At 26.7% G+C, this 26,973-nt stretch overlaps 1 protein-coding gene across 1 annotated transcript; it reads right to left on the reverse strand.

Annotated features, from left to right (window-relative positions):
• Positions 1-1,612: 1,612 nt before the first annotated feature.
• Positions 1,613-4,975, reverse strand: LOC129605501 (putative surface protein SACOL0050). Its single transcript, XM_055515293.1, has 2 exons — positions 4,495-4,975; positions 1,613-1,683 (listed from the first exon to the last, which is right to left on the reverse strand). Exons 1-2 carry the CDS (start codon positions 4,973-4,975, stop codon positions 1,613-1,615), a joined length of 552 nt encoding a protein of 183 aa, XP_055371268.1.
• Between the last annotated feature and the right edge of the window lie 21,998 nt (positions 4,976-26,973).

A 26,973-nucleotide genomic window follows, 5' to 3' on the forward strand; every position in this document is an offset into this window, starting at 1 on the left:
ATTACTGTTATACATATGTAGCATATATAAAACTGTTATATGCATATATATATATATACAAAAAGTGAAATTTTGAAACCCCAGTGGTCCGATCAAACAATAAAAGCGTCCAATATTTTTGTTCAATTCAGTTTTTTTTTTCTTTTCTCGTAACATCGACGTCGTAGAAAATCGAAACAAAAAAAAATTTTTTTTTTATTCTCTTCGTTCTTTACCGTTATATTGTTGTTATTATATCCATTTTATTTTTTCTCTCATATTATATTTGTTACCCATAAATCCTTTTTTTTTCTCCAAAGTTGATAAAATGAAAGAAGAAAAAATTGTATTACGAAATTTATATGTACGTGTATAAAGATGAATATTCTGTTATACAGATACATACTTACATACTTAATATGAAAATTCAATATTTTTTTACATTATATTTTTTTTTTATATTGTAGATTTTTTTTGTTATTTGTGTAGGATGGCATCATCATTATCAACCCATCACCCATTCATTCTGTATATTTTGTTTTTGAAGGAAGACTTCAATATTATTGCAAAAGGAAATTTTTATAACATTTTATCAATGTAAAAATAAAAATGATACGAGTAGTATGTGTATATGTAAGGATATTAAAAAAAAAAATTGTAAATAAATAAATAAAATGAAATCAAGTTCAGTGATGAATTTTTAATAAAATAATTTTTTTGAAATTCAGTAAAATTATGAAATGTAAGTGATCAGAACACAAGTTTATATTAAAAGTTAGCAGGTATATGGCAATTAATCTCAATACCACGACACTCTCTGTAAACTGTTTGTTGTCCTATTGAACAACTAACGTCTTAAACCCGTGTCATATAATCGTGAATCGTTAACTCGCATATTACTTAAGAATTCTTGCGCTATTATTTCACTTGAATTCTTCTTTAATTCTGCTGAGCTTTGACAAAACAATTTTTCTTTGTGGGGTCTGCTTCCCCTAAATATTTTGAACTCTTTCTGTCTCAAGCATAACACTGTTTTTAATTTTGTTAATTTAGTATTTAATTTATCGCCGTCCTCTACCATTACGGTGTTGGCTCATGTTGTCTAATCTTGAATTTACTGCTAAGAATTACTCCCTTCTGAACTTCTTAGAAATGTTATACTCAAAAAAAAGTAAAAAAAGCAATATACTCTTCTTCCTAAGCAGTACCAGAATTTTGACGATATTAGTCATTCCAATAATTACACTCAATTCAAATGTAAAATTTCTCCTAATAATTTCTTTGACTGAAAGAGGATGCTTACAGCTAAGAAAATTAAGCTTAAAAACTGGAAAAATTTTCTATGATTCGTAAAAATACGGAGCAGACCGCCTGTGAAGCTTTATTTCGCAGATACGGAAAGACTGTGAAGCTTTATTTCAGAAACATCTTTTCAAGGATTATAATGTAATAACAGAATAAAATAGTAACAGCTGCAGTTAAAGTTGATCTTCAATACAAAATTTGTTGCTACAGAAAAATTATTCAGATATGTCAGAAGTATTTCGAAAAATAATAAACAATTGAAAAATTTAAGTACTGGTATGTAAGTAAAGAAGCTAACTTCTGCCCTTACAAAATTTTTCTAAAAAAATTAATAACCAAAACTTCTGACTCCTCCAAATGATTTGCGACCCAATGCATGAATTTGGTATTTGAGCATCTCTGGATATGAAAATATAAATGATTTTCTTTTTTATTATTTTCATACACATAAAGGAAGTAATAGTAATATAATAAGAAAAAATTAAAAAAAAAGCAAAGAAATGAAGGTAACAAGAACACAAAAAAAAAATATTATAAAAAATCGGAATGGGTTGAATAAAAAGGACATAAGAGCTAAAGAGATCGAAAAACAGAAAAAAAAAAATACCATAAATTTTTTCTCAGTTTTTTTTTTTTCATTTTTATGTACTTATATGCGAATATGATTGTATCCTTGTAAAAAGGATACAAAAATATAACCAGTATTGAAGAATTTTTTTTTTTTTTTTTTGGTTTCTCTACTTTTCTTTCTGATTTTTTTATTTGTTTTTCTTTTTATTATTATAAAATAAATTTTTTTTTTTCATTTTATTTTGTTTATTGTTATTTCTTTTTTTTTATTTATTTTCAAGAGATCGATAAAAGGGATAAAGTGAAGCACTCAAAAAAAGCTTCCAATGAACACACACACATTCCTCCATCTACATAAATAAATTGTTTGTATATAAATTTAATTTTTTTTTTTTTCTATTCATTTCATTTCATTTTCCTGAAAATATGGATAGCAGCAAAACTTAGTGGAATAACCATTACACTTGCTTTATTTTTTTTTGTTTTTTTCATTCTCTTCATTTTCGATTGTTATAATTTTACCATATACGAGTACTCATATCGTATTAAAATATTGGTATAACAAATTCTATAAATCTACAATAATATAATTTAAGTATGGTTATACTCATGTATATATGTACATATGTATATTTGTTATATTTACACAATTTCATATTTTATATAATGCTAGATCAGCTCTTTATTTTTATAGCAAAAACAAAATACAAAAAAAAAAAATTACAATAACACGGTGACCATCCAATTTTACTACCCCCTAATATAAAATAATATCCTTGCCATATACAACATCATTTATATACTTATATAGCACGTTTTATATATTTTGTATATGTATATTTGTAAGTATATTCATCTTTGACTCTCATATGAATTATTGACCACAATTTATCTACATTTCATATAGGGTGGAGCTGGTTAAAAACATAATAAACAACTGGAGAAAAAAAAAAGCAGGCAAAAAAAAAAAAATTTTTTTTTATTTTTTTGCTAGGAAAATTATATTTTTTTTTGTCCTCTTTTCTTCATTCTCCATTTCATATAATTTCTATCTATTCCTTATCTAATTTTCTTTTTTCTATATTTTCTTTCTTATTCTTTTGAATTTTGAACGTGTTTATTTTTGCAACATTTTCTTCTTTTTTCTAGATTTCTCATTTTATGGGTTTTTGATAAAAATTATGATAAAAATAAATTTAGTTTCTCTTCATATATATATATACGTACATATATACAAATTATTTACACATACAAACTCAAAGAGATTATTTACATGTGCGTTAACGTAAAAACTATAAAAGAGAATAGTAAAAATAATCAAATAAATTTTATTATATTAAAAAAAAAAAGGAATATCCTTAGACTCTTAGAGTTTATTCTTAAAATTATTATATATTTATGTAATATGTATATATGTAGCAACAATGTAGGTAAAAAAGAAAATTATACTAAAATTCGAATGTCCTTTGAAATAAAAAATTACCTTTGTACGATATATCATTATTTTATTAACTTAAATTTTTTAAACAAGATGGAGGGAGATATACATATATTATACTTATGTACATAATGTATGTGTATAAAATATATAGGGTTGTAAAATGACCAATAAATATAGAATATAGTTTACTAGTTAAATAATAAAATACAATTCTTTTCCTTACATTATTACGACTAAAATGTAATACGGAATCTTTTTGAAAAAAGGGAAAATGAAAAGCAAATTATTTTTTTTTTTTTTGATCCTTGATCAGATCATGTGTATTAGTAAAGTCATAAAATTTGACAAAAAGAAAAATTAAATTTTTTATAATATTTAAAGAAAAAAAAAATGAATATGCAAACACCGAGAACATTAAAATGTATACGAATTTAAGGAGAAAATAAGTCGCACCTACATATACTAATTATATCGTCCCCATTCTTAAATATTGCATCTCAATTTAATTTAAGATTGATCTATAAATTAGCAAAAGATGATCTTTTAGAAGTGCGTTTTTTTCATAAATTTTGTATTATTGAACGATCTCTCTTAAGTTGCGAACAGACGAAAACTCATTATTTTATAATGAAATGAAACTTTTCTTATATAAGTAATCAGAACCCATTGGGAGAACGAACCATAACAGAAATAAATTCGCATCAAATGAGAAAAGCAGTTCTTCCTAAAAAAGAACACGTAATATTTACTAATTGCATACTTTTTGGATGACATTTATCCTCTGAGAAATAGATTTTCCATAAAGACATGTTATGCATAAAGTTAAAATACTCTGCCAAAAATTAGAGAAGGACAGTCAGGCGTAAAGAAATTGAAAAACATATTATTTTTATTGAATTGTTGGAATTTTTTTTAAAATGAAAATTTTAATACGCTTTTCTGTGAAAAATCATTTTTGATTTAGAACATGTAGCGCTCAAATGGATATTCAATGTTTTAGATATTCGAAAGGGATAATTGAATTTCGTATGTATACATAATAACAAAATATTAAAATGAATTAAGGTAAGGATGGTGTAATAACATTCAAATTAGACTATAACAATTCAATATAAAGTGTGTACGTAGATAGTGTTTGAAAAAACAATAAAGAAATGCCCATGGCACGCCTATTTTACATATGTCACCGCCACAGTTACCATCACCGCCAAGGTCGCCATAACGGTCACCGTCACCGTCACCGTCCTCGTCACGGTCACCATCACCGTCACCATCACCGTCCTTGTCACCATCATCGTTACCGTCACCGTCACCGTCATCATCACTGTCACCATCGCCGTCACTGCCACCGTCACCATCACCGTCACCGTCACCATCACCGTCCCCGTCACCATCATCGTTATCGTCACCGTTATCATTATCGTTACCGTTAACATCACGGTCACCGTCACCATCACCGGCACCGTCACCGTCACCGTCCCCGTCACCATCATCGTTACCGTCTCCGTCATCATTATCGTTACCATTAACGTCACGGTCACCGTCACCATCACCATCACCGGCACCGTCACCGTCACCATCACCGTCACCGTCACCGTCCCCGTCACTATCATCTTTACTGTCATTGTGACCGTCACCGTCATCGTGACCGCCACCATCACTGTCCTGTAACCATAGCATCACATCACGGACAGCTGCGTCTTAAGCTACAATCCTTCTTAGTTTCGCCGTTATTAGATTCAAAATTTGGCAATCTAAAAGGTGTAATCTACATACAAACTTATAACACTATATATAGCTACATACATTGTTATACTATGAATTACTGAGAAAATCACATAGAAAATTAAACTTTTAAAGAAATAATTAAAAAAAAATAAACAGAACAATTTCAATATAAAAAGCAATTATATTTAAATCTAAAATCTAAGCAAAAATAGTCAAAGAAAAAACAATTCTCATGTTGATAATTTATAATTATTCCAAGAAATTGAATGCTTAACTTATCATTTAACTGCCTCCAACCTTATTTCTCATTCTTCCCCCACCCCAACTCTTCTTCTTCTTAATTCTACTTCAGCCTTTTCTCTTATTGTATTTAAAATAAAAAAAAAAATAAGTCATTAACATTATAAATTAAAGGTAATATTAACCCATCAAAGATATCAAGTTATAATAAATATCAACCAATATTTTTCTGTTATCCTTAAACACCAGTCACAAGTACAGAGAAAGCGAAAACAAGAAAAAAGAAAAAAATTTGTTACAAACCAAGTAAAACAAAATAAAAAGAAAATCACGAACAGTAGCACAAAGAAAAACTTAATTTACGGATTAAATGCAATATTGCTCAAGAACCGTATAACAAAATGTCCTTATGTTTCTTCACAATAATAATAACCCAGCAAAAAAAAAAAAAAAAGAAAACAAAAAAAAATTTGGAATAAAAATTTTGATAATTTTTTATTTTCATCCAATTTTCCAAAAAAAAAAAAAAAATTGTTAAAATTATAAAGAGGGTTAAGTTAAAGCCCAGTAAAAGACTGAAGCAAAAAAAAAAATCCCAACCATCAGCAATAAATGGCAAGCACACAAACAAAACACAAATATTTTTTATTACAAGTCAAATTTTTATTTTTCAATGGGTTGGTTATGTTGGCCAGTTGACCGATTCAGAATTTTTTTTTTATGTTAAAATTAAAAAAAGTAAGGGGAGTACGAGAAAGAGGAAGAGAAAAAGAAGAAGAAATGGGAGGACGAGTATTGAAGGAAAAAAGAAAAGGATTTTAAAAGAAAAACAAAACCCTTTTAAGATGATAAATTTTAGCTCTTTTGCTGAGCACTTCGGATTTAATGGTCACAACTTTCTTTTTCCATGATTTTTTTTTTTTTGTTTTTTCTTTTGTCGTTTTTGTCGTCCTTTTATTTCATATTTCTTTTTCTTTTTTGTTTTTATCTTTCTATAACTGTTCTAGCTTTATTTATGTTCCTTCGCAAAGGGATTAAGTGACCATTTTATGCTTATTCATTTCAATATCCTTTATTTTTCTTTTCTGTTTCTCTTTGTTTTTTTTTTTGGTTTTACTTTTAAGCATCTTTTGAATCACCATCTCTTTCTCTTTACTTCTTTATTAAAAACATTTTCAACTTAATATAAAATGTATCTGAATTTTTAACTCTTTCACACTGGTTTACTTGTATGTATAAAGGTGGCCCGTCACATGTATTTTGGGAAAAATTCAGTTTATATACTTAAAATTGCAATATTTGAGCAGCTATTATTCGAAAATGGTAAGTTAGAAATCAACAATATTGGCATTGCTGTTATGTTGACCTATTGACTGAGAAATTTCGTGAACAGCACATAGCTCTTGCTTCGGCCATTTTAAAGCTGTATTGGATATTTATCAGAATTCTCTAATATTTTGTAATTCTCTTTTTTTATAATTTTCTTTAAGCCTCAAGAACTATCCTAAAACATGCGAGTTAAATTCCTCGCCTCTGCACGAACAATTTGTTTTTTCTTGAAAAATATTTTATTACAGTCAGTTTGTGAACACTCTGTACATATTTTGGACCACTCTCTTTATATGTTACATGATTATGTCCATCGGCTGGTGGACCAAAAATAAAACAAAAAATAAAATATGACGAGTTAAAATGTACGGAAAAATATACGAAATGGAGGGTATACGTAGGTAGAATTACCAAAACAAAAAAATGGGGCCGTGCAAATGGGGAAGAAGAGAGGGGTCTCAAAATAAAGTGGGTGATAGTAAGCAAAACAAAAACATAAAATGGAGTAAAAACGTAGATTTCAACATTAATATGAATAAATGGATTGCCATTTTTATTCGACTCCTTTTTATATTTTTGTTTTTTTTTCTTTATGTTTTTCTTTTATAATATTTATTTTTGCAGATTTTTATTTTCTCGTCCTTAACACTTTTTCATTTTTTGTTATTTTTTCAGTTAAATTTTTATGAAATAAAAAAAATCGCAATGAAATCGAATACAAAAAAAAAATAAAAAAAATATAAAAATTTTTGAAAGATGAAACAAACAAAACTTACCATAAAAATAAAGAAAAAAATGAAAGATAAAACCAGAAAAAAAAGGGTTGATGATTGCAAACGATTACAATCTAAATTGGACATGCGCTTCTTTTCCGGACTCAAAGATATTTACTGTATAACAATAAAAATAAACAGAAAATTCCAAAAAAAAAAAAAAAACGAGAGAAAATTATAATGAATGTGTGTGTATGTGTACATGTGTATATGCACAATAATAACTGTTATAAAAAATATAAAAACAAAAATATCGTAAATTTATGACTTTCTTGTAAAATTAATAGATGGATAACTTCATGAATAAATGAAAATATTCAGAAAAGCAAAAAAAAATAAAAAGGATTTATTTTTTATTTTTTTTTTGTTATTATTGGAAATGGACTTACAACAATAATAAAAAAAAAAATAATTTTTTGATAAAAAAAAATAATTTTTTTTTTTTTTTCGAAAAAATAAAATATAATAACAAAAGTACCATAAATGTAAAAAGGATTTTTCTAATATCCTTTCTTTCACAACAAAAATATTTTATATTTTTATGTGTTCGAACAAAAAAAATGTATAACCTATGACAGTTATTTTAATATTTATGACTTTTTATCATGTTTTTTTTTGTTCCAAGAATTCTAAGTTATTAAGTATAACACTTTCATAGAGAGAAGGGGGGGGGGGGTTAATTAAATAAGAGAAAAATTTAGTTGTACATATTATGTGTTGTATTCGTTATCACGAAAGGATTAAATTGTATTATACGATATTTTAGGAAAATTTTACGATATTTTAAAAAAAATATACGATATTTTAGCAAGATTATACGCTATTTTAGCGAAATTCTACGATATTTTAACAAAACTCTGTGATATTTTGGAAAAATTCTACGATATTTTAGCAATATTGAATAATCTTAAATTTATATTGCATTGTTGTCATGTTAATGAGATTTATTTAATTGTTAAGTAAGTAAGTTCAAAATTTTGTATTTGACAATGGCACAGTTGAAAAAAATTTTACAATGGCAATTTTTTGCAATGTGCTTATTTTATTAAAAAACAACTGAATTTTTTGGTATTGGAAATATTGGAACCCAAAATATTAGGGATTTCAAGAGCGTAAAGCATAAAGATGTTTTAATGGAAGAAGTTCGAATATTTTCGAAATTATCAATTTTTCAAAATGAAAAATTTGCAGAATATAAAATTTTATATGTTCTCTAAATTTATATAGTAATATCAAAGAATATATTAATGCAAGTGCGAAGTCGGAATCAAACACTTTAAGTTAAAAATTTTAAGGTTTCCCTAAATCTTCATATTTATTACATTCGAAAATCGGAATTACCGCAACAACGTCAAATTCAGAAAAATCAGAATATTTTTTATACATAAGAATATTAAGAGTGCAAATTGAAAACTTAAATTAAAATCACTATATCGTTTTCAAATTCTTGTTGTCTAGGTGGCCGTAGGCGTCAAATTCGGAAAAAAAAAATTTATTACATACAGAAACTCGAATTCGGAATGGGAGTCACAAGCATGTTAATGATTTTAAAACATAGTTTGAACAATTCTAGGTCTTTAATGAATGCAAATTATTGCTTAAATTTTGAAACTGATACCGAACTTTTAATAAATCACATTAAAAATGAAAAAATAAATTAATAGTTCGATTGCAATATCCGTGATTCTGAAATTGTTGTAACAGTTTTGATCTCTGGTTTTAGGCAAGTTTTGCTTATTTTCATTCACATTTTATGAATGTGTCAAGTTCACTGCTTACAACTACTTTCAAACTCCATTACGAAATAAATGACATGAAACGGCTACATTGCACATTTTATTTAAATCTCTCACATACTGAACATATAAAAAATTAGTGAAAGTATTTGGAACTATAATTGACAATTCTTTCATATTAATTTGAACACTTTTAAATATTGAATTAAAATTCTGATTTTAAAATATTTTACAATTGGGAACGTTCTAGAGAACGTATACTACAAGAGCTTCATTGTATAAAATACTAAATTACATTATTAATGATTTTTTCCAATTTAAAATAAGGTCATTATTCATTCAGTAATTTTAAAATTTAAATTAAAATAATTGCAAAAATCAAAGAAGAATAAAAAATTTACAAATATTTTCTGTTTTCTTCTATATTCCAATTTAGAATGCTACAAAAAAAATTCTTTAATGTCTTCTTCAATATTGTGTTGTGAATAATGGAATGATTTAAAATATTTCTGATATTTTTATTATATTTTACGCTATATTTAATTATATTTAGCATAAAAATAATTTTTTTTTGTGAAAATTATTACCAAAGAATATTATTTCAATCTTCTTCTCTATAAATTTATCATTCGAATATTCAGTCGAAATTTTTACATGAAACAAATATAAAATCCTCTGCTATAATATTTTTGTACAATGAGTTTTTAAAACTAAATTATGTAAGTACTCGGATCGGTATCTTGTATTTCTTCTCAATAATAAATTGGCAATCAAATACACAAAACTGAAATAAAAATCATTTCACATTTCCTTAAGGTCATGTTGTCAACTTTCATTTATCTTAAAAATACTCGTGTCAAAGTTAAATTAAAAGTAAAACAAAAAATGAAAAATGGAAGCACGCATAAAATACCTTTTGAGAAAGATAAAAAAAAACAAAATTTAATAATATTATTAGTTTGCTGAAGTACAGGATGTGTCGGGTATGAAGAATCTTTCTAAATAACCCCTAGTGCGGATCGCATTCAATGTAATTTATAGGCTCGAAAATATTGGAAGAAAATTGAGACATGAATGTACCTATACCTTATATCACACTACATAAATTATTAATTCCAATGTAGAAATGAAAATAAAATAAGGTTACTGTTAACTCACAAAATATAAAAATTTACATTCATATACTGATCTAGCCTAAATTGTTCTAAGCAGCTTGCATACAACTTCATGAATTGTTTGACAAAGCTGATCTTTTGGAAAAATTCTCTCAAATTGTATTGGTTTTTATATGATAACTGATGCATGTATAAAATATCACTAGACATATGAAGAGTGCTGCTCTTTATAAAACTGTATGTCAGTTATCTCCGGCAGCTAAAATCATTTATTCGTACGGGTAGTATAGAATTGAAACGATCAATTACATTTATTCTCGTTTTTAGATAAAATATGTAGTGAATTTTAGAGAAAAGTATGAACGCAATTACCTATCTACATTTAATTGGCAACACCACTGAAATATATTATGTCAATGTATATCTATATTACTGGGAGCCACTAAAATAATACTTGATTTGTCGGTAGTCGAATTGGAAATCGTAAGTCTATAGCTGAAACTTTGACAAATTTACTCTTGATTTGAAATATAGTTGATTAATTAATTATGTTATTGTTTTGACATTTTATATTGCAATAACAAATTTTGACGGTCGTAGTTTGTCAATTTTGACTGTGCACCTTATCTTTTTGTTTTTGTAACATTATTATACTTAAATATTGTCATTTTAAGTGCGTCTATGGTATTTGGAATTTTTAACAAAAAAAAAATTAAAGAAAATTATGGGAAGGAAATAACTAAAAAAAAAAAATAACAAAATGAAGTAATCAGAAAATAATCAAGGAATTTTTTTTTGTGTGCTTATTTTTTTTCTTGTTTTTCTTGTATTTAAGAAGTACTCACGCATAATTGTATTATACTTTCATAAACGAATAATTACAATAAAAATACACAAAATAAAATCAGACTCTACACTAGAACAACCAGAAGAAGGGCAAGAAGAGAAAGATGAGAAAAATGAACAAAAAAAACCAAAGAGAATATAGAAAAGGATCAACTAATTTTAGAATTAAAATTATTTCATTTTCTTTCCTCTTTTCTCTTCCTCTGTCTCCCCGATATTTTGTTATTGTTATTATTCATTTTTCTTTTGTATCTTGTTTTTTGTTTTTATTTTTTTTTTTTTTACAAAATAATTAATAGCTTTTTCATGAAAAATGTATTTTAATGTAAATTTTATTATAATAAAGGGAAGAAAATTTATTTATTTTTTGCGTTTAAGTCATTTTCAAAAAAAAACGCTAGAATAAGAGATATGGCAAGGTGGCGGCATAAAAGAGATGAAGAATGAATAATTTAAAAAAAAAAGAGAAAAACTCGCAGTTATTTAAAATTTTTTTTTTAAAGGAATTACAAAAATTTTATTTATAAATGCAATAATAAGAAAATTAAATTTCTCAAATAAATATTAATAAAGTTGGGTCAAACCAATGGTTTGTATTGTAGCACTTTTCCCTTCAACAAGTGAAAATACTGCTTTTAAAAACAGTCTATGTACATCCACCACACTATTAAAATTATTTTCATTTATAAACGAAACTATTTCTAGGATTGCATATATTTAGGATGAACCATTTATGCAGTCTTTGAAATAAAGCACAAATTAATATAAACAGGGGTTAACATAACGCTCGATTTTAAGGGTTAATTGTGTGAGTTAAGAAAAATAATTATATTTTTTAATGTCACGGAATTTACCTTTAACTTTTTGCGTTTATAGAAATTTGAAAAAGCTTGCGGTTTCAGAAATATAAGGTGTCAAAAATGCAAATTTTACAAATTTCAAGAGGCCATAACTTGAGAGGGGGTGGAGATGGAAAAAGATTTTCTTCAAACGAAATGAACTACTTGTTAATGTCTAAAAGTCCCTAAAATTTCAAGCTTATACAGGCTGGGGTCTAGAAGAAAAACGACATCGAAAATTTGGAAAAAAAGGACTTTAGATAACGGTAAATTTGAACGGCCATTTTGTTTTTCTAAAGTTTAACTATAGTATACCACGGTAGGGCAAGCAAGCCACTACCTTTCTGCGTTTGCAAAATTTCAAAAATGCTTATGGTTTCATTGCAACAAATAGTTAAAATAGGCCATTTTTAGTGCTTTGGGGGGGTATAACTTCTAGAGGGGGGGAGATAGGTAAAAATTTTGTTCTACGAAAATAAGTTTCTAGTAAAGATCTATGTACGTATTAAATTTCAGCTTTCTATCTTTAAGAATGTAGAAGTTTTGTAAACAGACACACGGACAGACGGACGGACGGACGGACGGACGGACGGACGGACGGACGGACGGACGGACGGACGGACAGAGTGAAACTAATAAGCACTTTTTTTCAAAAAATTTTTGGAAAAGTGCTAAAAAGGAATTATTTATTTGTTTTAAAGGACGCGTACATAAGAGTGCTCTTGTGCATATTATAGAGGCTATTGTTTTCTTCTTGTAAGAATAATTAATACATTAAAGTATTGATAAACCATAATTGCATCTAATTTTCAATTGAATTTTAAAATCATAATAAAAATTACTACAGAATTTTCCATCCCCACGAGTGTATTGGATTTTAGGTATTTTTTAAAACGGTGCTCTGAAAATTAAGTGTATAGTCAAACATTTTGCTTAAAAAGTTCTTATTAATATTTAAAATATTAACAAAAACTAAATAATTAAACAAAAACAAACTTTAGAGCAAAAGCATATACAAGTTGTTAAATCTTGGGACGAATAAAAAATCGCCGGTGTCTTTTCGGCAAGTCTCAGGTATAACAACGGTGGTCGAATACGAATGATTTCAGAACGAAATATAGGGAAATACGATTGCTGGGTACATTATTAGTAAATTGATAAGTACACCATTATTTTGTTCTTAAAGCATATTAAATAAGTGGAATTCACATTCACCGAATCACATAGTATTAATTGTAGGGAATTAAGGAAGGAATCAGAGAGAAGGCAGTCAGAGCGCTGTAGTAGCCTTCCGAGGCTACGGCAGGCCGAGGACATATGACCAAAAGTTATTTAAGAAAATTATGGGGATGGGTAAGAATCAGATGAGAATTCTCACCGGGGTCTTGTCGAGTCACAGCAGAATTAGAGAGCACCTCTGTCGACTGGTTCTGGAAACTGAGGACACTTGCAGAGTCTGTGGGGAGAATGGGAGACCTCCGTGGACCTTCTGTAGGTGTGTGATGCTCTTGCTCATAGGAGGAGGGAAGTGCTGGGAGTTTTTGCCCTCACGACGGCGGAGTTGCGATCTTCCGGGCTTCAGAAGTTGCTTGAGCTCATCAGGAGGGTGCTTCTTGAGCATGTTTTATGAGTAGGGCATGCCCCGCACCCGAAAGGTGCGAAATCCTTCTACAAGTGCAATTCACAGAAAAAATTTTTAAATTTTCGCAAATATTTAATAATATTCCAAATTTTTTTCTCATATTAATATAGCATACATATATGAACACATGCATATATGTATATGTGAATGGTAACCAAAAAAAAAAAGGAGAAAGGAAAAATGCAAAAATTCTATATTTATAAAAGGATTAATCAAACAAAATAATTTTTTTTTTACTAATTTTTTCGTAAACAATGTAGCCATCTTTTTAAATTATCAAAAATGAATTTATTTTACAAAAATGAAATCAAAATAAATTTTAATGTCATAAAAATAAAGTCACAATTTATTATGCTATAGTGTCATCCTTTTTTTACACAAAAACCAAAAACAAAAAATTATTATCAATGCTAGCGCTCAAAATACAGATTGCTCAAATGTGATTGCTTAAATAGCTTTTCCTATTCTATTAAACGCTTGTTCTATAATAGTGTCTATAATTTACCTGCGAAATTTGAGGAAAATTAATATATTTATGAAAATTGCTTACGAAGCCATAAATAAAATATTATAGAGGGAGAAAAGGAATCTACTACTACCGACTGTGGAAGGAATCTACTAAAATTGACTACGGAAGTGATTCTACTGTTGCCGATCCTTGCAATTAATTCAACATTCTATTGAGTGATCTGTGTGGAAATTAGATCATAATAAAAAATCATATTTTTTAAAACGTTATAACATTAACTTTTACCTAAAAAATGTTTAATATCTTCTTATACGCACATGTTTGATTCATCATTTCGTTGCTGAACTGATGTTAATACTTTTATCTACTTAGAAAAGTATCTCGTAAATCGTCTTTTTTTACAACACACTTACCTTATAAAGAATGATATTAATTTCAGTTTTATGTTTAAGTATCCTTCATTTTTATGGTACACATTGGATAATCTATTGAAAGGTCGGGACATTTGAATAAATTGCATAATTTTATAGCATCTTACAAATGTTTATAATGCATCTGAGGCAAAACTAATCGATTTCCATTTTAAATTGTTTAAAATTTGAAAACATTAGATAATGGTACGACAATTAAGATTAAAAAAATTACGACAATTGAGTCCTGGATATTGATAAACAATATCTACATTAAATCATACCAAAAGTTCCATATGCAATTTTAAAGTTACCTTGAATGCAACCCTGTGTTCCCGGCTTGATAAAAATTAAAATGTATTTTTTTTTTCTGGTCTAAAAATTTTATCAGAATTTTATGCAATTTTTATTTATTCATTTTTTTGCTTCTTCCAGATTCGTTATGATTTTAATACACTTTTTTATTTGGAGATTTGCTTCAAACAACCAAAAAAAAAAAAAAAATTATATGATATTTATATTAACTTTTTATGCAAATTGCTTGTCGTAAAAAAATGAATTTTTATTCAAAAATATTTATTTTTATAAAAAATGAAATGAACACAAAAAACTACTCTTCAAATCCAGCTCAAATCATTGTTTCTGAATTTTTCACAAAAAAAAAAAAAAACATGTTGCAATTTTATTTAATTTTTTTTTTGCTCTTGGATATGAGAAACTTTTTTTTTTTGTTGCGATAGAAAAATATAAAATAAAATATTCAAATTCAATTCAATTTTTTTTTTGTCTTTTACTTGCATGTCAGGATATAATAAAATCAAAGTAAATATATCTACACTTAAAACTAAAAAAAACAAGAAAAAAAAACATTTTTAAAATTATTTACTAAAATAAAAAAAACTAAGTATGTAAATTCATGTACAAAGTATAGAGAAAATTTCAAAAGTTATTTGTGCTATGCAAAGGGACGTTTTTTTTGTTTTTCTCGAAAAATTTCCCATAAACCGTTAAAAAGTAATGCAAAGTTAATACAGCTTCACATATGCTAGAAAAGGTAGCCGGCCACCAATTAAAATTTTCCTAATTAGGTAAGTATAAGATTGATTCATACACATTAGTTGCATTTAGTTCATAAGAGTCTGTAGCTGTGTTGTCAAATCGTGGGAAATTTCTCATTTTGAGGGAATTTTGAAGTCTTAAAGAGAAAATGGCCAAAAATCGTGGGAACTTATTTTAATTTTTTTTACCGACCGCATTCCATACAATAAGGGAGATTATGTGATGGCAACAAATTTTGCATATCGAGATTTCGGTGGGAACGCATTTCTCCATGATATGGAAGTGTAAATAAACTATTTTTAGCAACCTGTCGGTCTGTGTGTGTATGCGCGTATCTCAAGTTCGGCTGAACCGATTTTAATATGAATTGAGACAAATTCATATTTTTCTGGGTAATTTAACTAAAAGTTTGTTAGTGTTCTTATAACTTTAAAGAAGTGTTTAGAAGTTATGCAATTGAATAAATGCAATATTTTTGTTTTTTTTTAAATTTGTATAAATAAAAAATTTCGTTAAGGGAAATTATATGGGAAAAAGTAGTGGTGTTTGGAAAGAGAAAAAATGGCAATTTTTAAACTGAGGCTGGTAAATTGGGCATGAAAGATTTGGCAACCATTGGTCTGTAGATAGCTACATTCAATTTAATTAAGTAGAATTGAATTGAATTCAGTTGAATCACTTACAAGTTGTAAAATTTTCAATTAAAATTATACGTCATAATACTTAATTAACATGACCTCAAATTATAGTCACTTCTCTCTACATTTCCACTTACTTTTGCTTCTAACACCAAGCCACATTAAAGGTACTCTTGAAACAAAAACCTGCCATATTGCAAAATATGAAGCAAATTTTTATGAGTTTATAAAATCTACTTTTCCTCCAATTTTGTAAATTTCCCTAAATTATCTCTATAAATTAAATGTTATTCCACAAAAAACACCTAGTAAAACAATAGAGTAATGAAATTTTTTTTGTATATGCATAATTTTTTTTATTAGTTTATAAAAAAAAAATTCAGATTTACCTACCAATATTATGATACAAAATTTTTTTCCTCGAGAAAAAAAGTAGCTAACAAAAGACTCAAATAAAAGTATGAAAATATTTTTCTTTCTTTCTCTTTCTTTTTTTTTTTTTTTTGAAGCAAAAATAATCCAATATGATTTTCCATGTTTTCTAACAACATCTTTGAAAACAGTGAACTACAAATTCTTTTCTCATGAAAAAATTTTTCCTACAATAGCGGTATTTAAGTTGCCCAACCTAAAATATAAATAAAATTAAATAAATAATTTTTATTGAATATTGAAGAACACTTACCGAATAAACCATTAAGGGAAACGATTAACTCTATTCTAACAATCAATGATGTTGACACTCTCAACTGCTCTGGAAGAATTACAGATATTGCTATGAGAAATACAGATGAGGGATCACAAATTATGTGTGGTTATAAAAAATTTCATAAAAAACTGATAATTCAGAATCTGCACAATGCTGTCGACTAAAATATAAGCTCAAACTACGTAAACTTTTAATTGAAATCCGAATCTGTTGGGATCAACATCCGACAATTTACGGTTTGTTATTATTTACTTTATAAACAATAATGATCTGAATAGAATCATCTAAGACGTAATTGAGATCTGATATGCCTGCAATTGATGCAATATTATAGGAAATTAGCCTCCAGTATATAATAATATGAAAGTGTATTGCGTTTTAGAGCTGCGTTACTTCCAAAACTTGCGTTTACCAAAAATTTGCAGACAACAGTTGGAAAATAACTGCTCCTTAGATGAACTTAGTATAGTTTATGTGATGACAGTTTATTCACACTTGCATATACACTTGTCTTTTTTACCAGTCATTTCATTTTCTTAATAAATTGAAAAATTTTCTCTCTCCTTTTTTTTATATTTTCCTTGTCTTTTTTAACAATATTGTATTTTTTATATAAACAAAATATTGAAGTTTTGCACTCAACAAGCTATACATGACGTGTACGAGTACTTTAACTAGCATTTTACCTTTTAATACGATTTATATATGAATTTTTGAAATTCTTTTATTTTATCGAATTGATTGTGTCAATTCAATTCAATTTATTGAAATAAATTTGACAATTTTTTTTTACCTATTTCGTTTATTTATATAAAATGCATAACATAAATACAAACATGTGAATGAAAAAATTTCTGTGCTGTATGTATGTGTCTAGTATATAAGCTACAATTTATTTTGTATATTTTTTTATTTTACAGGATTATAAAAGATTAAATACTTCAAGGATTTAGTGCTGAACAATATGACAAATTCTTTATTCAAAGTAATTTTCAATTTACCAAATTTAAAGAGAGTATGTTGACCTAAAACCTAGGAGGAAAGAACGGAGTTCATGAAGATAGTTTTCGCTAAGATAAATTTGGGCAACAAAATTAAGAAAATTCTAAGAACGTTAAAAATGAGGAAATTAAGAAAAGAGGGAAACGTCGAAAAAAAAATTACTATCACGCATTTTAACCGTTTCCCTACCTTGTCAAGAAACCAATATTTTCAAGGTGGAACACGGTGAGGCGTAGGTTTAAAAATCCAACAATTACTGCATATTAGATACAGAAGAAAATGGCACTACCTCGTAATTACCAGTCTTAATATAGAATTTTTATCATTTTCATCAAACTCTTTTAGGTGTTGAAAAAAATCGACTAAATTCATTTAGAAGCAATAAAATCTTCTACTGTTAGTGTTACAATTTTTAATTAAATTTTAACTGATTCGAAAATGGTCACGCAAATATATCTCGCATATATAGTGACAGTATTAATACTAACATAAGACCGGTGCTAGATAAGGGTGTGCGTTCAGAAACAATCAGAATGGAGATGAGATTTGAATTATCTCATCAAAATGCAGATTCAATAACCAGGGTACAATTTATAACGAAGTGTTCAATATATATAAGAAGATATTAGTTTTTTAATGTCAACGTTGCTATAATTATTCGAAACTATTTGAAACTCAAATATGGAACTATTTGCTTAAGCATATTTTAGTCACTGAAAATTAATTTGATATTTTAATATTTTGCTTATTGTATAAAATATGCGTGTTGACTGTAAAACATGCCCCTCACTATAATGGCAAAGATTGAGCCTAAAACCAGATCTGATGACGAGGGAGAAACAAGCAGGATTCCGCAAAAACAGAAGCTACATAAATCACTCCAACACGCTAAGAATCATAATAGAGCAGTAAAATGAATGAAATAGCCTTCCCTACTGCATCTTCGTCGACATTAAAAGGCAATTTGATACAATAAAGCAGGAGTCTATCTGGAATGCATTATATCACAAAGGCGTCCTAACAAAAATTGTAAATATAATTAGAGCTATGTGTGAATATACGCAATCCGATGATATCTGCCTCTTAGCATACACACATCCAGATATGGAAGAAAAAATCAAGTTGCTTGAAGAAGAAGCTGCTAAAATCAGCCTTAAGATCAATTCCAACAAAACGAAATGCCTTATAACAAATACGAAAACAAATACATCTTTGCAATTGAATAACAATACAATAGAAAATAAGCTAGGAGATGTGAAATCAGTTTGGAAATTTGTCCAATCAACTCTCGTTATCCCTTGTATTACACTCTATCTATAATTCTATGGCAGAAAAAAAAATATTAATTAACAGAATAATAAAAAAATAATTAAAAAAATTTAATCTAATTACATTTAATAAATTTCATTTCAATTTATTTTTCCATATACATGTTTGTATACGGTACGCCATATACGATATTAAATCATTGTTTTTAAAAATATTTTTAATTTAAATTAAATTCATTAAAATCAAATAAACAAAAATAAAAAATAACACGAAAATTTTAATATTTTAATGAAACAATGAATTTCGTTATTAATCATTGAAAAATCATTTATAACATTTATTAATATACCAATGACATGTCTGCCTATTTATTAACGTCCTGTTTTCATACAATATCCTACGTGTTTTTTTTTTTTTTTGTTTGCTTATTTCCTATTTATTTTTTATAACCGTACCAACGTATGTTCGAAGGGTATGTTAAATTTGCCTTACATTTTATAAGATTCAAATATTTTTTTGATCACCGTCGAATTCTGAGTCAATTGAATCATGTATGCCCGTTTGTCCGTCCGTCAATTTCAGCGATAACTCAAAAACTAATTGAGCTAAGCTCACCAAATTTTTACGAATGATTTACAATTGTAAGTGCCAGAATCCTATTTATATTCGATGTGATTCTGGCATGTGGTTCTGGTAGCTGCCCTAAAAGTTGTTTAGCTATATTTCAGAAAATTTTTTTTTTTGTTTTCTTTGTTCATTCCCGGAGGGAATAAAGGGCTTTCATAAATCCTCCAAACCGAACTTTATTTTGGACGAGGCATTTTATCTCTGATCAAGAAGACGTTAAATCATTGAAATTTCTTATCTTATTATGGGAATTCCCGTGCAACTTCTAAAGTCACTTGGCCATAACTTATAGAAACTATTAAAGCTACAGTACTCGAATTTTCTAAAAACAAATATGGTAAAATGGCCATTATTTTCAGTAAAAATTCTTGTAGGTAATTACCACATATATAAAACCCAGAAATATGTGTAAAGCAGTATAGGAATCAACACACTGCACTTCATTCTTACAGGTATCACAGAGTTGACACGGTCAACTCTACCGATTCTCGTTTATTTTTTTTTTAATTCTGACAATTTAAATAAAATCCAATTTATTATTATTTTTTTTTTATTTATTATTTATATTAAATGAAATGAAAAATTGTTTCCAATATAAAATTTTCATTTCATTTAATTTTCCACATCAATTTTCCAAAAATATTTTCATAACAGATTTTATTCAAAAAAAAAAACAAAATACAACAAAAGCATAAGAAAATATTAACAAAGAATATAAATAAATTGCAATCTACATGCAGACACACATACATAATAGAAGGTCTATAATAAAATTGAACATTTTTTGGATCTGAAATGGATGACTCTTTTCATAATTCCATTCATTTGTATTGACAAAAAAAAAAAAACCGAAAAAAAAAAATTTTTTTTTTTTTCATTTTAATTTTTTTTATTTATTTTTTATAATTTTTATATACGTTAATCCTTTCCTTACATAATACGTGAAATAAATTTAATTGAACAGGAAAAACAAAAATTAAAATCCTGATTTTTTTTTTTTATATTTTCGATAAGGCAGGTAGATAACAAAAAAAAATCGAAAAAAATTAAATAAAAATTTTTTTTAAATTTTTTGTTTTTTTTTTTTTTTTGTAATATTTTTCACTCAAAATTAAATTCCAATCATTTTTCAATGCCAAAATCAATTCAATAAATTTACGACAGATGTCCATCAATTTTAATGCATACATACATATATACATATAAATATTTTGTAAATATTGTTTATGTGAATGTTCCAGTATGGATTGTGTACGCAATTAATTATAAGCTTGTTTATCTAGCTTTTGCGGAACATGAATATTGTCCGATTACGAATTTCCTTTAATTAACATTGTCAGAGTTGCATATTAAATGCATAATAATTCAATAAATACAAGAGGATTTTTATTAAAGACGGCGAGTACTGTAAAACTTGCATAAAACAGAACAAAATGCCTCGTATATGCTGTAAGAAATGCGGCCGGCTTCAAGAAGATTCAAGAATTGCATTTGTAATTGAAAACTTAACATGCAAAATTTGTTGGAAAAACAATATGCGACCCTAAATCATCTGAATGTGATTGAAATTCATAAAATTTAATCCTAATCTTAATTATTAATGGTATACAAATTTAGACTCTAAGTATATTTTAACTAATTTTTAGACTGTTTCCGATTTTCGAAATGCTAATAACAACTGAAATATTAATAATTAATTAATAACTATAATTTACTAGTTTCATCACGAAAACCGTCCAACATTAATAAAATTGATTGCGACTCTAGGTAAGTTAAGTTAGTATATCACCTGATATTTGAAGGCTGTCGGTCTATAGTGAATAATCGATTTAATAACAAAAAACTCCCAAAAATTTGTAATAAAAATGAGAACATGTTGTGCAACTTCAAAAATTCTAAAATTAAATTAATTTCGCTTATACATAATTCTTTAGCGAAGACCATAATATCTTCATCTGATCTGTTAATTTTCATTAAACACCTGTCCAAATCATATTCTTAATAAGTTAATTTAAAATTTTACACACCTGACCGAATATTAATATAAAATAAATTTAAAAACTTGCAATTTTAAACAAATTTATTTTTTCGAAATACTAACAATATTTAAAATGAAAAAAAGCTTGAAAAAAAATCTTATTACGGGATAACTGAAAAAAAGAAAAATCTAATAATTTTTTTTTTTCTCTACACTTTTGTATTCATAAAAAGGATATTCACATAATTCTAAATGAATCCTTTTCAAAATATTCTCAAACAAATTATTAAAAAATCGAAAACAAAAAAAATAAAAAAAATTTCCAATATGCATTCAAATTTTTTTTTTGTTTTTGTAACCAGGTCGTGAAAAATCATTTCGGAAAGATAAAAAAAAATTAATTTCGGGGTTTCTATACCAAAAAATGAAAAAACATAACGAGTTATTTACTCGCGTTATTTAACCATTCCTCATCCTCTCCCAGCCCCCTTCCCTCCCCTTGCACTTCTACTTACCCTTTACCTTATTCTGCCAACTAAAATCCTTTATTTTGAGTGTACATGGTTCCCAAAAATCGATTATTTTTTTATGCAATTCGATTTTAATGTAAAAATCATCAACCTAAAAAAGTATAAAGGATGCACAAAAAAAAAACCTTTTTTTTTTTTTTTGGGATATTTTTGTGTGCCAACTTTTTGAAAATTGCACATATTTCATATCTCTATATAAAATTTGTAAACTTGATTCTCCTCTATGATCATCCAAAAAAATTCATTCAATTCATGTTTTTTTTTTTTCATCTTTACCGGATTGTGCATCACCAATCAATTGATTGAGGCTTTATGAAAAAGCTTTGTGTGAAAAATGAAAAAAAAAACAATTTTGAACCTCTGAAAGCCGCCTCGTGAACAAAATTTTTCCCAACTTCGTTGATATTTTTCGCATCTTGCTTTTTTTCGTTTTTTTTTCCTGTTTCTTGTTTTGATTTTCAATTCAGTTTTTCCTTTTCATTTTCTAGAATTAATCAAAAAATCTATGAAAGTCGGTTTGTATGCATTTACAAAAAATGTAAAAAAAAATGGAAAAAAAAAACCGTAGTCAAATTTTCATGCAATTTTAACCTGAAAAGGAAATGAAAAAATTTTTTTTTTTTGTTTTTTTTTTTGGAAAAATTAACAAAATGCAGTAAAAAAGAAGAAAAAGAAAATAAAATATGAAAGAAAATGCAATTTTTCCTTTCAATCCGTTTGAACTTTTCTTTTTTTTTCAATTTTTTTTTTTTTTTTTTTTTTTTTTTTTTTTTGAATATTGAAATTGGAAATATTGAAATTTTTTTTTTGTTGCTTTACAAAATTTTTATTTATTGGATATCATTTCATTTTTAAAAGGTCCTTTTGGGATATTTTACTTTTAATAACAAAAATTAATTTTCAGCGGATTTCAATGCAAATTAAAAATTGGGTTTTTGCGTTTCATTTGTAATTGAAAAAAAATTCTGTTTTTTTTTTGTTGGTATTTTCTTTTCAAAAGTTGTTTTTCTTTTTTGTGTTATTCCTTTTTTTTATTAATTTTATGTATAATAAATTGAAATATTGAAATAAAAGCCATTTTTTTTCCAATTTGATTTTGAATGTAAAAAAAATTGTAAAAAAGATTAATTCACATACATGAACAGAAGATGTTCCAATTCATTTCAGTTTTAATCAATTTTCAGAATGAACTAAAGTATGTAACAAGAAACAATTGAATCTGTTATATAAAATTATTAGTTAATATAAGAATTATATTAACAAAGCCTAAAAGAATGTCTAAGACAAAAAACAAATTGTGAGGCAATCTCAAGTCAAATAAATTTAAATATAGGTACCAACTCTTCTGGACACATCATCTAATTTTTCTTTGCATATTATTTGAATTCCAGCAGACAGTCGATCATTATTAAAAATACTGTGCAACTAATAGAATCCAAACATAAATCAACTTAACTGGCCACCACTATTTCGAAAAATTATTATTGCAACCAGTTTATTGCTACAAAGTCAATTTTTCTTCCACACTAGGGGTGTGTAATCCAATTATATTTATATGGTATTCATAAATATTTTTTACTTCACAGATCGATTCATGCTACCATTTTAATCGTTACTAGGTACTACTAAGCACTCCTTTTAAGTCTCTGTAAGCTTTGTATTTTGCGAATTAGAAGTCGAAGAGACATGATTTAAAAAATGTATTCCCGGATTTTGAGAAAAAACATTAAATTGCCACAATAAATTGAAAAGTAATAAAGTTTTTTAGTTTCTATTGCTGGATCGACGAGTAACGTAAGTTTTTTGAATTAAGCTGATTTGAGTTATGATTGCCAAGATATTAGGACATCTTTAATAAGAACATATTGTAATTCTTGATGAAATTTTAATGTAATCAACATTACGATGTAATAATCGCTAAGCGAGTACGATGAAACAGTTACTTCGAATCCTCGCAGTAACGAGCACTGAAGCAACGAATAGTTAGTATTCGCATATTACTATTCCAGCTAATCCAACGATAAATTACAAGATTACCTTATCTGGACACGCCTAATTTAACTTGACAGTGCACGAACTCGGTTATCAATACCTCTAAATACTTAAAAACCCCTCACTTGAAATCACTCTATAATACAGAATTCATTATATTTCATTCACAAATTTTACTCAAATCCTAAATTCATATTCAATTTTCTATTAGGAATCTTGAATGTCCTTTCAACCGTGAATTTTTGGTTTTTTTTTTCTTTTTCTGTGAAAACAAAAATTTTTAGCTTAAAAATAAACATTAAAATAAAATTATATTATTTTTTAATGTACAGTAAAGTAATAATTTATATTCGACTAAAAATAATAACACAAATTTTTATTGAAAAATTTTTATTGAATACCCGAAACAATTTAGTTAATATGCAAATCAATAAAATATTTTAACCAATGACAATTGGAAACCAACGGAAATTGACATCTTAATTCACAACCAAAAAACAAAACTAAGAATTCTTGAAATCAGATAAAAAATTATGTAAATCGGGTAAATTGAAGTTAATTGTTTAAAATCGGCTAACATCGGACGAAATCGGAGAAAATCGGATAAATTAAGTTTTTAAGAAATTTGTTTTTCAAAAATCGGACAATACGGGTTCTATATTCTAAACGAAGACCAAATGAAATAAATTTTCGGAATATTTCTACTTCGGGAGTAATGATAATTGACTACTATGCAGACTGTGCAAGTAGTGATTTCTAAATATAGAACTTAAAGAATTAATGAAGACCGTTTACTGTAAAAAATAACAAAGATATTTTATAAATCTAATAAAAATATGAAAGAACACAATCGAAAATTTTTGAAATGAATTGAAAACATAAAAGGAAAAATGTCACCTAAAGTAAATAATAATCATAGAAATGTAAACAAAGGATAAAAACAATTTAATTTATAATCACCCTTTCTTGTCAAAAAATTAAAATCATTTATTAAAAATGATTTCAAGAATATTTTTTTCCGCTTATACGAATATTACAATTTTCAACTGTTTCACTTTGTAACAAAACAATATTAAACATTTTTAAATATAATAACAACAATAAACATCCTGACATTTTAATGATGAAGTTACAAAAATATTCTTAATAATCACAATATTACCTTTTAAGTTGGAAAAATTTTTCCTAACACACTATAATTTTCACAGTTTTAACTTACGCTTGTCTATCAGCCCAAAGGCTACGCATAAATATTATAAGAGAACATTATTATTACATCATACGTAATTCGTCTATATGCATAGTAAATAAAGTCTAAGTGAAATTTCGAAAAAAAAAATCCATCCCTTACTCATATAATGAAGGGGTGTGAAAATAACCAACATGTTTTTTAAGAAGTTAAGAAAACAAACGATTGAAAAATAATTTTTTCTTTTTTAAATGTAAATAAAAAATGATGATTTCATTTTTTTATTAAATTTTATTCTTGATCTAAATTCAATTTTAATAAAGGATTCTTATATATATATATATATATATATATATATATATATATATATATATATATATATATATAATATTGATGATTATGATGATGACATTAATGTTTTTATTCATAAAGGACTTTAAAATCGACATAAAAAAGGAATAATAAAATAAGAAAAATGATGTTAAAAATTTCAATATAAACATTTTTTTTTTCTTATAATATTTATAAAAAAAATGTAAATTTTGTATTATAAATAACTAAAATTGGCACATACATACGTATTCACACAATTCTGTGTTCCATTTATGAGTATGCAACAATCTGAATTTAAGAAAAATTCTCATAAATGCATAGCACTCTCAAGCTACAGCAATGCACTCTCAGAAAATGATAGAGAAGAAGCTAGAATATTAAATGACCTTCTAACTACACCAGAGTAAATGGAAGCTTGTAAATAATTGAAGTCAAATATAGCAAAAAAAACATTTTTCCTTCGAATACTACAGTCAGCCATGGCTTATTGTACCCCTTTCATATTCCATCTTTGAATGTATATCATATTATGCCAGTCTCAAATAAATACCCAAAGATATTCCTTAAAAAATTGAACGTGAGCTTCTTAATACTTGGAAATTCCGGTCCAAACCCTACCAGACTGTAATACGTAGACAAAAAATGGCCATCTCTTTATCATTCAAACAGAGTCTGTACAAAAGGAAGTCTGATTTACCTAGTTCGTTTAAATGATATTTTATAGTAATTTATTAAAGTAGTTAACAGGGAAACATTACTAGATGAAAGCAACAAAAGAATATCGCATGATGGGATCACTACCCACTCAGACTCCCAGCGAGGTTTTAAGCAAAACAGCAAGTTTACTTATAATAGGAGACATTTCTACCTCACAAAAGGGGACCAACTGCAAATGGGATCTCGGACCCTCTCCACGTTATAACTACCCCGAAGTGATCTGGAATTTTATATTCTTTTAAAACGAACGCATCTAATGTATTATATATACATATAAGAATATTTATAACTGAATATGAAAAAAAGAGGATGATAAACCAACGATTATATACTAAAAATAAAGTGATATCCTTGGGGTATTAGCAAAAAAAAAAAAAATAACAATAATAACAGAAAAATAAAATTTTAAAGAATTTTAAAAACCCCAAAATAGTGTAAATTTTAAACCATAATTTGTTTAAAACGCGACATGAGACTTTTATGTGCATTTTAAAACTGAAATTTTTAT

Source organism: Condylostylus longicornis, unplaced genomic scaffold (assembly GCF_029603195.1).
Source record: "Condylostylus longicornis isolate FDR11 unplaced genomic scaffold, ASM2960319v2 ptg000002l, whole genome shotgun sequence".
In the NCBI taxonomy this organism is placed as follows: domain Eukaryota; kingdom Metazoa; phylum Arthropoda; class Insecta; order Diptera; family Dolichopodidae; genus Condylostylus; species Condylostylus longicornis.